At 35.2% G+C, this 15,322-nt stretch overlaps 1 protein-coding gene across 1 annotated transcript in view; it reads left to right on the top strand.

Moving 5' to 3' along the window:
- Positions 1-249: 249 nt before the first annotated feature.
- The window catches only part of LRIG3 (leucine rich repeats and immunoglobulin like domains 3), a 59,933-nt gene continuing 44,860 nt past the window's right edge, over positions 250-15,322 (top strand). Inside the window, exons 1-3 of the mRNA XM_031941001.1 lie at positions 250-857; positions 6,780-6,851; positions 7,180-7,254. Of these exons, the coding sequence (XP_031796861.1) occupies positions 607-857; positions 6,780-6,851; positions 7,180-7,254 (398 nt within the window). The 5' untranslated portion in view covers positions 250-606. The remainder of the gene's footprint in view (positions 858-6,779; positions 6,852-7,179; positions 7,255-15,322) is intronic.

Here is a 15,322-nt window from a genome sequence, read left to right on the forward strand (position 1 = left end):
GGTTCTAGTGAGTGCCCCATCTCCTTGTTCTTTAGGGTAACTCGACATTCCACAAAATAAGGAATAGAAGCAGTTCCCCGGCCAAACTAAAGACGTCTCGCCCAGGATGCCAGCAAGCATCGCTTGGAATTTCCTACAATCTCAGCTCCACTTTATCCTTTGTCCCCTCCCTTTTAGCCTTGTTTTTGTCACGTGGGGGCTCTCTCTGGCCAATAGGAAGAGATGCGTTGGTTCCTTTGGCTCCCCATCTTAGCTGCTCAGGTTTCTCACGTTGCTGTGGGGTAGGGAGGGGGGAAAAGTTTTCTGGAGGAGGGAGCGAGTTTTGGAGCGCGTAGAAATCTCGGAGTGCAACTTTGTAGCCCTCGGAGGCTCTGTCTGCTTTTTCTTGCCAGCAGTCCGGAGGCATGAACGGAGTTCGTTGTTTGGAATAAAAGAAGAAAGTGTGAGTGAGTGGGGGGCGTGCGTGTGGATTGTCAAGGGCGCAGGAGTTGTTGCTGAGTCCGTGGCGTGCGTGTGTGCGTGTGCTTGTGCTTGTGTGTGTGTTAGTGTGATTGTGGGGCGGGGGCTGTTGAAGCTCCGGGCCAAGCGGCACAGGGAGCCCCCGCGATGGGCCACTCGAGGCTCCGTGCTGCCGCCGCGTTGGAGATGGGACTGCTGCTCCCCACTCTGTTGGGCTTTGTGGGTTCAGTCATGGGGCAGAGCAGCAGCAGCCAGAGGGGCGGCGGGCACCCACCCGCGGGTGTCTACACTTCCCCGCCATGCCCTGCTCCCTGCCGATGCCTACGGGACCTGCTGGACTGCAGCCGCAAGAGACTGACTGGGCTCCCGGAGCCTCTGCCGCCATGGGTAGTGCAGCTGTAAGTACTTATTCTTCCGGGACTAGTCCCTGATCGCATTCCCTGGAATGCGGCTCTAGCCCAGGTCCGTGCTGGGAACAGTGCCCGGGAAGGCGCCTAGGTCTGGGCTCACTTTCCATCCGTCGTCACTCGCAGTCTGCTGGATGCTTTTATTGGTACCCTCTGGCTGGTGGTGCTGCGGTTGGGTAAGGAACCCCTTCTCTTGGGCTCCCAATACTGATCCTCCAAGTAGAAACTTAGCCAAGAGGACGGGGTCCAGAGGCAACCTGCCACCTCCCCAGTTACTGTTTGATCCGGGGTTGGGATCCTGTGGTTAAAGTTGATTTTCTGACTAATATCGCGCCCTTCCTGGTCTCCCCATTTGCCCAGACACCAAGTGGGCTCCACGTTGCAATTGGCAATTTGCGCAGTTACTACGTGATCCTTTCTAATAGCTTTCGTGCAACAAAGGATCTGTTTGTTCTTTGCCCCTGTTTACCGTGCTATTCGTTCGGAATTTTACATAAGGAAGTCTTTAGGCTTCTCTACTCTTATGGGTCTTAATTCCTGATTAGTTTTCTTTCATAGTGGTAGAAAATCAAATGAAATTAATCAGGGCCTGTTGCTTAAATTGGTGAACTGCTTTTAGCAAGAAGTGTTTGAAGGACATCGTGGGTTAAAAAAGAAAGGGGGGGCAAGAGTTATATGAATTGGCCTACAATTTAGGGATTTGACATTTGAAGGCAGAAAACCAGTACTGTTCCACATGAGTTGCAGAAAAAGAAAGAAAATGTTTAGTTATTTGGAGATCCCTCTCAATTCTTCCCTCCTGGTTTTGGAGACTTTAAGGCCTACTTTTTTTTTTTTTTTTTTTTTAATAGGTTACTATATTTTAAAGTAGTTTTCCAGGCTAACGAAAAAAAAGTGCAGTCTTAAAGGGTTGAAATTAGGCCCACCAGAGCTCTGTGTGGTGATCCCAAAATTAGTTTTAGTTTAAATAACTAAAAATAGTTACTTTTAATTTTGAGAACTTACAGTAAAATGAAGTATTACACTTTTGTCCATCATGTTTCATAGTTTTCTAGAAATGGAAATTTTAATTTGGTTAACACAATAAATTATTTTAAAAATAATGCATTGTGTTTATCTAAAGCTTAGTCCATAGAGATTTGGGGTCCATTGGTATAATTGTAATATATATATATATATATATATATATATATATATATATATATATTTTTTTTTTTTTTTTTTTTTTCATCTTTGTCATCAAGAGGACTAGACTGGCAGTTTTATTGATTTCAATTTAGGTGCAAGGGGCTTTCCTAGGTTATGGCTATCAAAAACAAAAATGAAGTCAGCACCTGCCCTCAAGGTGCCTTCATTTTATTGTTCAAGAATAAGAGATAAGTTCTTTAAAAACAGGAAGACGTCCAATTAGTTGTGGCTAATTCTGTTCATTTGCCTCATCTGGAGGTCATGCTGCCTCATTCATGAAAAGTGAATGGCTCTATTGACGACATATGGAACTGAACATTGAAATGGTAAAAGGTGGGCACCAATGAAAAACCCAGACTTTAGAAAAACAAAATAAACTTTTTTTTTTGACAAGTAGGCTGAAAGTGTTTTTCTCACTCACTGAATCTAATTAACATAAAAGAAATTCTTTTAATCCAACTTAAGTTTGTAGCTATAATCCATTTTTTGGGGGGGCGGGAATTTGGGAGGGAAGGGGGAGGGTAAATCTGTAGATACTCTTAAAAAAACATCTGTGTCCCTTGGTTGTAGGTTGTTAAACAAAAGGGAGTTCAATAACAATTTAAGCATTGTCTTAAAAGTGCACTGACCTAATTAGGATTTTGTTTTGCAGATAATTTGGTGGTGCACTAAAAACAAATTGCAATTTATTTGGTTAGTGCAGTCTTTGATTACATTTCCGGCCTGTAGTAAATTGTCTTTCTTCAAGTTCACATTCCTGAAACTTATGTGAAAATAAGTCCCACTTGTATAAATAAGCACAGGGTCTGTTGTCAGAAACCCTGCTGTGATCACTCATTGGACAGCTGTGTCATTCTTGTACTTCTGTGACTTTTAACCATCTTTGTAGGTGTCACCAACCGTGTGGTCCAAATTCTTTCATGTAAATGCTTCTTTTGTTTGTGGAGAAAGCTTTAGGGGGGGCCCTCTCTGCACTTTATAAAGCAAGGGAGTGGGACAACATGTGGAATTGGGCTTTGCAAAACCTTTTCTATTTTCTCATTTGAAAATCTTTGGCAGGGGGTAGAGAAGACACCTACTGTTTATATTTTGCATAATTAGAAAAGCTTGGAGGGGGGTATAGAGATAAATGTTTTGTTTCTAAATCTGACGAGTAAACAAAGAATTCTTATTGTTTCTCTGCATTTTATACTTAGTGTGAACAAATTAACACCTTTTTCCCTTAGGGGATTGAACTAGTGAAAGTTTGTCTTTTCCTGAGGTTTTTTTTTTTTTTTTTTTTTAGGAGACTTATAGAATAACTTTGATAGTTATCTTTTGTTTAGAAACTTGCTATCTAGTGAATTTGCAGTTGTTTGTAAATGATGACATTTTTTAAAGAAATTGCTCAATTGTAGTTTTGACGTGTGATCGAATTGCCTTAGAAGCATCCTATGAGAAGAAGAGAGGGACCAGTTGAACTGATACCGTAAACAAGAGTGTTTTACTTAGACTTTCTTACAGAAAGTAAAATTAATATTTGAATGAAAGTGGTTGTTTGAAAGTTAAAAACTGATAAATATTTGGGACAACTTTGTTTACCATTTCCTTTAAAGTTGGACTTCAATTTACTGCTAAAGTATGTGCTTCCAAAGTGCTCTGAATCTTGTTAGAATGAAGGTTTCATAGCCAGGAGGGGAAGAAGTTGTAGCTTTGCCAATCTCAAGTATTATTAAATTCTCACTGGAATTTTAGAATTATTTACTTTATCACCTAGGAATTTTTGAGATCTACTTGAGGCTCAAGTGAACATCCAGAAGGTAGTCTCTGCTAATGTTACATCTCCAGTTTGGCCTCTTTTGCATCCACTCTGTCTTTATGAGGATTGTCAAGGGGGAAATGGCCTTTATGGTTTTCACAGCTGTTTTTCTGTATTTTCCAGACTAAAACTTGAACATAGCAGGCTGATTTATGAGTCACTTTGGATCACTGTCTTAAAACAGCTACAGCCTGGCTTTTTGTTTTTTAGCCTTACAGATTTCTGCTGAATTAGCAGCTCTACAGGCCCCTGTGGGATTGATTAAGAAGCTGTTGCTGGATTTGCATTTTAAAATTTGACTTGGGAGTCAGGTTTCTGAATGCTAAAAGGAAGAAAAATCTAGCTCTAACAAAATGTTGTAAATTAAATATTTTCATCTTGTTCACTCTCTTATAAAGTGTGAGGAGAGAGACTCCTTGAAGAGGTTCTCCTGTGAGAGGCCTTGATTTTAAATATTTTGCTCTTAAAGATCTTAGTAAATATTTAAACTTTTTTTCCACCTGTTTCCCTCCCTCCTCAACTTCCCCCCAACACACAAATACACACACACACACACACACACACACACACTCCTCACTTTTTCCTTATCTCATGTGTTTAAAAAATAGTTGACACAAAGAAGAAATGTTATGCCTTTTTGAGAAAGAATTGAAATTGCTGATAGAAAATAATACTGAATACTTTATCTTAAAAACTATGTTTGAGTATATAGTCTAGCTATAATATGAGCTTACAGTGAAGAGAATGTGGCATAAATTGTGAAATAAGAGTTTCTTAAATCTAAGCTTTAAGAAAGCTAAACTTAGGTACTTAAAAGTTTCCTAGCTTTAAGTCTTTAGTAGTCTTAGACTCAGAAATAGAACCTCAGGAATGGAAATATGGGCAAGTGTTCCCATCTTCTTCACCTGGATTAGAGATGACTTTATCACTTGCATGTGCTCAATCCAAAAGAAATGCTTTGTACTTGAGAAGCCTGTTGTTGGGGATCTCAGTAATTTATTGTCATTTTAAAGTGACCTTAATTCCTCATCATTTTTGGTTGTGCAACATCAGTTAATGTGAAAAGATTAAATGATTTTTTGACTAGTTTTCCCCCTTCCCTTTCCTTCAAAAAAAGAAAAAAAATGAATATTTTTAAGGCACTCAGTACTCTCAGACCTATGCTTATAAATTATGTTTCTTCTAGTTCTGTTCCCTTCTCTTCTCCTCATTTAAAACTTTCAGAAGTAATGGGAAAATACAGATGTATAGCCTGATCATAACTGTAGTTCTTCATTTTGACAAGCATTTTTAATACCTACTATGTGCATGATGACATTTAAAGTTTGTGACTATAGAAAAACAGTTAAATGGCCTTAAGAAGCTATATATTGACTTTAATTGGCCTTGCAGGTAAAGCTCTGTTTTCTTTGATGTATTTTTTTTTTTTTTTTGGAAAATTCAATGGAAATCAGTGAATATCAATGATGCTAAAAACAAGCACAATTTTTGCTTGAAACATAATGTGAATTGTTCTGCTCACGGTTCCCTTGATCGACTCCAGATGGATATGTGCTTGAGCTGTAAGTGAAAGTGTCTGGCTCCACTATGGTGATCATGCACAGCAGTGGTTGTAATTGCAGGATTTTTATAGTTTAAATACTCTGCCAGATTTTTTTTTCATGTTATAACCCTAGCAGAACAAATCTACTCATGTCTGTTACTGTCTGGTAGGTCCTTAGGCAAAAATGTTTTGAATAAAACCTTAGTGGAATTTTTGAGGTGAAATGTAGAAATCCAGTATTGCTAATTCTGGACTGGTAGGTTTGCTAATAAGGAATTTGACATCCTTCTTAGGATTTTGAATGTTTCTCATATGCCTACCATAAATGAGTAGTATCTTCTACAACAAACATTAGTTATCTACATGGTTAATTAGTATTTTAAACATTGAAAGAATTGATCCTTTACAAGCTGGTTAACCTAAATTGGAGGGGAACTCCTCCTCAGACTAATTTCTAGCTTGAATTTTGTGGCTTTCATAATCTGTTCAGTGGTTCTGTTTCTTCACACATGTTGAAGATACCTCTTTAGCATGTAGTCCTTAAATCTCTTTGGTTCTTAAATATTAAGATGACATCCTACAGTTTTATTGTTTTATTGAATTTTGTATCAAAAATAACAGTTCTTCCTTATCTTTTAATTATGTTATGGAAATAGTTCCTATAAAGAATCTTAAAGTTTTTAGTAGAGAACTTTTTTTTCCTACTTGAAAAACCCACATTTTCTTTTAACAGAATTTTTACAAATCATTTGTCTTATTCGGTGAGTAATACAGTAGGTTGTTTTCCTCTTGCTCAATCTGTGCTTAACTATGAGATTATAAATAAACAAAAAAATAAATAAATAAAGCTGGATTGAATAGTCCTAGGAAAGTAAGGACTGAAAATTTTCAGTTTATTTTTTTTTCGCATAAATGCTGAGACTGTCAATAACAAAATAAACGAACTCAAGCAAACAAACATGTTTGTAAAGCAACGTCTATTTTGTTTGGCCCAACTAAGTGGTTTAATACTTAATTTTATGGTAATAAGATTTCTTCAGAGGCTGCAGTTTCAGCAACCTGCCTAATTAGCCACTTTTTGAATGGCATGACTTCATCATATCAAGGAGAGGAACAACCGGTTCGCAAAAGCTTGTTCACCAGGTGCCAAGAGCCATCTTAAACTTTGTGGGTTAAAAGCATTTTAAATTGCCAACCTCGTAGACTCATTTTGTTCTCATAGTTGGTATTTTTGTTGTAAAGTAGTTCATGGAAAATATGTGAGCAAGTTTTATAAACTTTATCTAATGTTGATGGAGATATCCATAATCTCAATGTAGATAGTTAAACTCTATTAAATATGGCTAGATTTATTTACCCTAACTTTATTTTTGTTACTTCACAGGGACTTAAGTCACAACAAGTTGTCTTTAATCAAAGCAAGTTCTCTGAGTCACCTCCATAGACTTCAAGAAGTGTAAGTAATGTTAAGTTCCAGGTTATTTTAAAATTAGTGTCTAGATAAAGTAATATGACACAATCTGTGCATATATGTATAGACAAAGCTATATTTTATTTATATATGTACATGTATATAAACACATGCATGCATGTATATATATACACACATACACACACACACACACACACATATATATATATATATATATATATATATATATATATATATAATATGTACTTAAATAATGTTAAGTGAAATTTGGGGGGATCATTTTAAAAAGTTTAGATAATCTTCACCATTATATGTTACCATTAGACTGATTTGCTCTTTATGGACTTCCTAGGAAACTGAATTACAATGAATTTGAGACCATACCTAATCTGGGACCCGCAGCAGCGAATATCACCCTTCTATCTCTGTAAGTCAATACACTGCTCTTTGATGTAGTAAGGTAATGACCTTCTACCCAGAGGTATCAGTGCTTAAAGTCATAGAAAACAATAGTTTGTGGTAGTTGAGCATATTTAATCTATCATGTAATAGACAGGTGCAAGTAGTCAATATATACTGTCTTTCAATCAGATCATTGTGTTTTAGAGCCTGTGATTGTATAGTAGTTAAAAGTTACCTAATATTGTTATCATGCAACCATATTCTTGTTCTGGTCTACAGTCATACAAATCACCTTCAGCCTTTATGTGGACACATTTGATGATGTATATATAAACCAAGGGCTTAATTCCAGTGGTGTTTAGTGCTTGGCATCTTGCCTGAGGACTATGGATTACGTCTTTCCTAGTGGAGAAAGATCAGCACTGTTTTTTGAAGAGTAATAGGACTTAGTAATAAGCCATCATATGTCTCCCAAAGTGGCGCCAGTAATGAAAGTCAGGATTTTGTATATAGATTTGGAAACATTGACCCAAAATATCAAGTTATCAAGTTAAAATTGAATATGTGGTTGAGAATATAAGTACTTTTGGCTACTCTGTTTTCTGTATAAGTTTTTCATTAAAATTAACAATATTTTCCAGTTTCCAAACATCTAGGCCAGAGTAAGTGTTTATAGTTGTACTTTTAAGATTGGTTTTGGTTCACTTTTAAAGGTATTTTAGGATAGAATTTTTCAAATGCACATACTTTAGTTTTATGTAAATTCTAGAAATGAAAGTCAGTAAACAAATATAAGAAACTTGAATCACTTTAAATTGTCTTTTAAACCAGTGAAATTAGGAAAAAAAGAAGTGGAATTCCTCTTTTAGATATGTTAGGAGAAATAAGACATTTCTACTTGTTGCTCCTGGGAAAGGTTGAAGTAATGCAGTAAATTTCAAGGAAGCTGTTCAATTAATTAAAATGATCACTCTTCAATTGCTTACATCTGGTGATTTATAGAGGTTTGTTTTTACTGTGAGCCTAGGTCAGCTAAGTCCCTGGTGCAGCCACTGTGTCTGCAATCTTCTGTTTGAATAAGAACTAAATGACATCTGATACTGAGGTGGTTTTTCCATAGATTCAAATCAGAAAAGAAAGAAAAAAGCAGATGGTATTTTACCAATAGCTACTAAATTTTAAAAAGAACTTGTGTGTGTGTGTGTGTGTGTGTGTGTGTGTGCACGCACACAGGCATGTGTCCACACTAATTTTTGTTATTCATTTTCTTTCTCTTTCACAATAAGCTAAGAAAAACTTTTTTAGAACTTTGTAAAGTTTTACTTTTGTCTTTTATATAACTTTAGACAAATTTAACTCCTGAGAAGCTACCATTTGACTCTGAAATCCTTGCCAAGAGTATGGGTGATTGATTCCTTTAGATACTCCTTGAGGTCACTAGATACCATATGACTGTTGTTAGAGGAACAAATCCAAAAAAATTTGCTGTGGAGAAGATCAAATGTGGAATATTGTAGTCTGCATGGCAGTGGAGGAAAATCTTTTTTTCCCAAAAAAAATTAACTAGAGAGATTAGTATTATATTGGGGAAAGACCAATGATTTTGAAGATATAATTAATAATCAGAAAAATAAGAATTGCATCTGAAAATTAAATGCTTTGATTATTTTGTACTTTCTGAAGTCTTGCCCCATACATAAATAAATTGAGATAAACATTCTCTCTCACCTTTGTTTTACTATCTCTTATGGTCTCATTAATTATTTCAATGATTATTTGTTCAGATAAAGAATTATGAAACAGCTCCATAGAAGCCAAGAATAATTTGCTCTCATGTGTTAAATTTAATGTAATAAAATTATCTGAATACTTTTACCCTATTCCCCCAACTTTGAAAATTCTGAAAAATCTCCTTGCCTAATATATTTTATTCTCTGCCTGAAACACATGTTCTTTAAAAAATTATAAAGCATCTTAAAAGGTAAATGAGGTGCTTCTTTAGAGGGAAGCACCTTTTCTTTGAATGGGAAAACTGTAGCTGGAAAATCCAAAGGTATATTTATTTCAGTTGATAATGTGTTTTGACAAAATAAAAGATGGTCAGTAAATAAGAGGAATACATAGGATTACTTTCAATCTCTCCTTTCTATACTTTATTCTCTACATACCTGCCAGAACAATCTTTTAAAATATATATCTACCTGTTTCATTCTCCTGATCAAAAACATTAAGGGGCCCCCCATTGCTCTAGAATGAAATATTAATTTTTAGCATGACATTTAGGGCTCTTCCATTATTGAGCTGCCAAAATCTTTTTCCAAATGTATTTCATATCACTCCTTTTTATGAACTCCATACAAATTTCAGTTCTATCAGAGATTAAGCTGAATTATATCTCACATATAGGGAATGGTTTTCCTAGAGACTGAAGGGTTGAGTTTGAGAAGCAGCTAAAAAAGATTCCAGTATGAGGAATTAGTATGCAATACTGGAGGTGTTTAGGAAGTCAGAGACAGTTTTTGAGCTGAAAAATAATATGAGTAGGAGTTGAGTCTTTAGAAAAGGTCTTTGGCAAGGATGGATTTGAAAGAGTAGACTGGAATTAAGACAAATCAGTCTGTGTAGGAATTTGGGGTTACAACTGGATAGTGCATGGATAGAGTACTGGGCCTGGAGTAAGGAAGACATTAGTTCAAACGTGGCCTCACAGACTTGCTTTGTGAACCCGGACAAGTTATTTCTTGTTCTCAGTTTCCTCATTTTGTAAAATGATGCAGAGAAGGGAATGGTAAATCACTCCAGTGTCTTTGCCAAGAAGAAAATTCCAAATGGGCTCAGGCAGAGTCAGACATAACTGAACAATTATAGGAGTTTTGGAAAGAACTGATGAGGGATACTGTTTGTTTAGAAGTGCTGGACAAATGCAAAAGAGATATGAAGAGCAGGGTGATGTTAGTGGACTGCATGTTGGATTTAGAATTAGAGAATCTTACTTCCAATCCTCTACCACTCATCTTGGTGAACCTTTAGCATATCATTTAAATTTTCTTGGCCATAGTTTCTTCTATACCATGAAGGGACTTATCTATGATCCCATGATATTGTGAGATAGAATCAATAAGACTTGAGAATTAATTGCATATAATCATGGGGTGGGGTGGTGAAGATGAGGTCAGAATCAAGGATGACTCTGTTGTTACAAACCTTAGTAACTAGGAAGAGAAGGGTGCCAGAAAAAGAAATAATGATGTTTGAGGAGTAATGGGTTATGAGTTATATAATCATTTCTATTTTAGACATAATGAGTCAAGATATCTATAGGATCTCTAAAGAGAAATCTCCAGCAGGCAGTTGACCAACTGGAACTGGAGTTCAAGAGAGAGAACAGACTAAAGATTTGGGACAATTATTTGACAAAATATTTTTTAAATATGTTTTTGATGACTGTAATGAATGCATTGGTCTTCAGTGGCATGAAAATTGCTACAGTTAGAAATTACCATTAAGTCATTAATAAAGATGATATATAACAGTAAGTTGCTTTTGTGTGTTTCCCTCAGAATTCAGAGACACACAATATAATTGTAGGTGAAATGCAATTTAAGTGATATTCAGATATGTTTTTACTTCTATTTCCTCATTAACCTTTGCTTGTATTTAGCTGTTCACTTTCATTCAGTGAGCATCTTCTGATCTACTTACTAACAGTCAAGTAATTTTTGAACACCTGCTTTGGGCTAGCAATAAGTGTAAATATTTTCATTGTAGAATAATATGTAGGTATTTTTCTTAAGGAGCTTATTCTATATTTGCTATACCAAGGCATATGTATAATAAATGAGATACATCAGTAAAGGATAGAGGGAATGATCCTCCCAGGTTTGCATGCTCTTTCCTTATTTTTATGGTAAATTTTTATTGTTATGTTTTATATTTAGATCTTTACATATCTGAATGTCTCTCCCTGCTGTCTAGAGAGCCAGCTTTTAAAAGGGGAAGGGAAGAGTTCAGTAGAGCTAGCCAACATAACTAAAAATGTTGACCTCATTCAGTGTTTCGTTCTCACACTTCTGCATAGATTCATAGAGTTGGAGAGAGAGAGAGAGACAATGCTTTTTATCTATTTTCTTTGGGGACCAACTTGGTATTTACAATTAATTTTATAGCATTCAATTTTTATTTTTTGAGTTTCTTGAGGATAGGGACTTTGTTTTGCCTTTCTTTGCATCCCTAGCACTTAGCATAGTGCCTAGTACATAGTAGGTGCTTAGTAAATACTTATTGACTGAATTGTTTCCATTTTCATTGTTGCAAAAATATATGTCATTTGTGTGTATCTATTTCATTTTGAATGAGTTCCCATGCATATTTCCATGTATCTCTGTATTCAGAATTTCTTGTAGTATAGAAATAATTCATTACAAAACTGATAATTTAAAAATTTAACAATTAAAAAAAATAACAGTTATTTCCTTATTGATGGGCTTTGACTTTCTTTCCAGTTTAATGCTCTTACCAAGCAAAACAAGCAATAAAGACCTACTATAAATATTTTGGTATATATGGAGTCTTTCTTTTTGCCTGTATTTTTACTTATATTACTATGTTTTTCCCTCCCTCCTGACTCCTCCACCCCTCAAAAAATCTACTATATACATTTTGTTATCTCTGGGACTTTTCTTTATGTCCTCCTTGGGACATAGGCCTAGCAATGGAATGTTTGAGTATAGGTATTTTAATTATTTCTTTTGCATAATTTCAAATTCATTTTCAGAATTGTTCAGACCAATTCACAGTTCCATTAACAGTGTATTAGTATTTCTTTCTTTCAACAATTCTTCCATTAGTAAATATTCTCTTTTTTTGGTCACATTTGCCAGTTTGACTGGATATATGGTGAAATTTATATTTCTATCTTTTAATGGTGATTTGGAATATTCTTTTGTATGGTTTTTAATGGTTTGTATTTCTTTTGAGAATTGTTTATTCATATCCTTTGGTCACTTATCATTTGAGGATTTTCTGTTTCTTGAAATTATATTGATGACTTTGTCAATACTTTGATTTTGCTTCTTAGAGTATATGTTGTTTCATCCTTCTTCAAGCTCCCACCACCACACACACATATCCCTTGTAGAATATAAGACTCTTGACTCTTTCAAGTTTTGTCTTTGTATCCTTGAGAATTATCTTGTATATGAAACAGTAAATGTGTTTATTGAGGAATTTAAACAATTGAATATGGAAATACAATTGAAATATATTTAAACTACATATTGAAATATGTCATTGTATTAAGCATTATAAAAATATGAACTCCCATATTTGGCTTATTAAATAAAGAGACATTGTAGTATAGACTAAAGAATCCCAGAACAGAACTGGGATACCTGGGTATTCTGTTTATCTTTCTGATCTTATACATGTCACATGACTATTTTGAGGCTAAGTCTCAGGAGAAAGAACAGTGGATTTAGGATTATAAAACCTCACTTCCTGTAAAATCTTGAACAAGTGACTTATTCCCCTTATTGGCCTTAACAGTCATCATTGTATAATGAAGGTTTGGATTATATGGCCCCAAGCTTTAGCACCCTTTCAGCTCTCAATTATATAATTCCATAAAAATGAGAGTTAAACTGTCCCCCCTGCCAACCTACTCCCATATGAGATAACCTATGAAAATAGTTTATAAATTTGAGTGTTTATAAATGGTAAAGGGTAACTTTTTCATTTATTTATCTAACTACAGAGTTTCTTGAGTGTAGGACAGAACAGGAAACTTGGAAGCTGAGAATGGATAACATGAAATTGTTGGGGTTTTCTGAAGATTGCACAATGAAAGCATGTTTTAGAAAAATTATTCAGTAGTCAGCATGGATATAGATTGTGGAAGGGAAACCCTGCAATCCTAAAGATCAGTTAAACTGTTTAGTAATACAGGTGAGAAATGATGAGGGACACTAGATTTTGGAAAAGAGGAAAAGCTGACAATTGAGTGACAAGCTATAGAAGACAACAAGAAAATTGATTCTAAAATGACCAGGGTAATGTTTTTGGGGGGAGGGGGAGGGATGCTATAGATGGAATGGTATGCCAAGAGCAGAAAGGAAAAAGATGGGGGAAAAAGAGTTGGTCTGCAAGGAAAGTTGTCTGAGAGATACCATAACAGAATGGAAAGAGAGCTAGCTTTGAAGTCAAAAATTTCTGGGTTATAGACCTAAGACATACTGTCATTGTGACACTGGGCAAGGAACTTAACCTCTCATTATTTTGATAAGCAACTTTAAGGCTAAAAGTTGAAAAGAAGGTATAGACTTGCATTAGTGGAGGTATTTTTTTCATCCAAGAATTCTCTATGTCACTGAAATTTCACCCTAGTGTAATTTTTAAAAATCCAAATTTGTGACTGCATCAGTGTTGTAGAAATATCTCTTCACTAATGCAGATGGGTAATTTATTTATAATTTAGTTTTTGAATTGCGTAGGGACACTGAGAGATCATGTGATTTGCCCATGGTGACCCAGCTAAGATGGATATCTATCCCAGGTTTTCTAATGCCAAGACTGAGGGTCTTTCTACTTGCCTTACTTTTAAGATAATATATAACATAGGACATTGATTATTTGAAATTTTGAAGGAAACAAAAATACGATTCCTTCTACCTCTGATTTCGCTTTTGGCCACATTTTTAGCTTGATTGATTCAGGGCCCAACTAAGTCAAAAATAAGGGCTAATTCAGGGACACTTTTAGCCTAAGCACACTCTTCTTACATCAGAGTATATTTTGTATGGCTTTTGAAACAGAAATAAAAAGGGAAAAAAGCAGGAGAAGATATTGGGAATGGTGATATAAACTCTGACATCAGAGGACTTGATTTCAAATTCAGCTTCTGACACTTAGTTAACTGTGAGTCCTTGGACACATCTCTAAAATGAGAGGTTTGAGTTAGTCAGCTTTTGATCCTATGATCTTTTTGCTTTGTGCCCCCTGACTTTGCCCTAGACTCTGCATTGAACATATGATCAACTTCTTTGAATGTGTATTAGTCATTTTCTCTCTCAAGAACAATTCTCTTCTTATACTGTAAGTCAATGAAGGAGGATATAAGAAGTTTATATAGAGAATATTGTTTTCCAATCAAGTTTTCCAGATAATATCCATTTTTATTACCTTTCTTCCCTTTATACTTCAAAAATCAGGGTGAGTAAGAAATGCTTTGAGACAAGAAACATTAGACAAATAAAATTTCTCCTCTTGGTGATAACTAAACTTTTATGACTAAAAAATAGTGTATTTTCAAAGGAAAAAAAGGCACAAAAATATTTATATTTGCTCTTTTTGTGGTGGCAAAGAATTGGAAATTGATGGGATCTCTGTCAATTAAGAAATGGCTGAACAAGTCTTGGTATATGGTTGTGGTGGAATATCATTGTACTGTAAAAAATGATGAGCAGAGTAGTTTCAGAAAAATCTGGGAAGACTTATATGAACTGATACAGAAAGACTGCAGAACCAGGAGAACATTGTATATAGTAATAGCATTATATGATTAACTACGAATGAAAATAAAAACTAATAAATTAAAAAATAGTGAATTTTGATCAAATTTCATTATATTGTAATGGAAATTGTGTAGTTGATAATGACAGTTTTCATTTAGCTGAAAACAATTGCAAAATAAGACAATTTTAGCGGCTCAAAAGGAAAGATTTTTGGTGGTTGCTAGTCATTCTCTTACACTGGGAAGCTAGATGTCTTGCTGCAGTTCCAATGGAAGTCAGAGCTACTATAGCTCTTTCCCCCATTAGTGGGGAAACTTGCCACAGGGATAGAAACTATAGTAAGAATTGACTGGGTGTGAATAATGGCTGGCATTGGATCAGGCAGTTGAAGTCAGAAGTATATGATATTCTGCTATCTCTGTATTGCATTACATTATCTCTGCATACAGTGAATTTTATTAATTAGCATACATTTCTGATATTGTTGCAACATAGCACACATATTGTGTGTGTATGTGTGTGTATGTGTAGTTTGACAGAGAGATGGATTTTATTGATAATAAGACAGTTTTTTTATTTTCTATA

The sequence above is a fragment of the Sarcophilus harrisii genome, chromosome 5 (genome assembly GCF_902635505.1).
Source record: "Sarcophilus harrisii chromosome 5, mSarHar1.11, whole genome shotgun sequence".
Taxonomy (NCBI): Eukaryota; Metazoa; Chordata; class Mammalia; order Dasyuromorphia; family Dasyuridae; genus Sarcophilus; species Sarcophilus harrisii.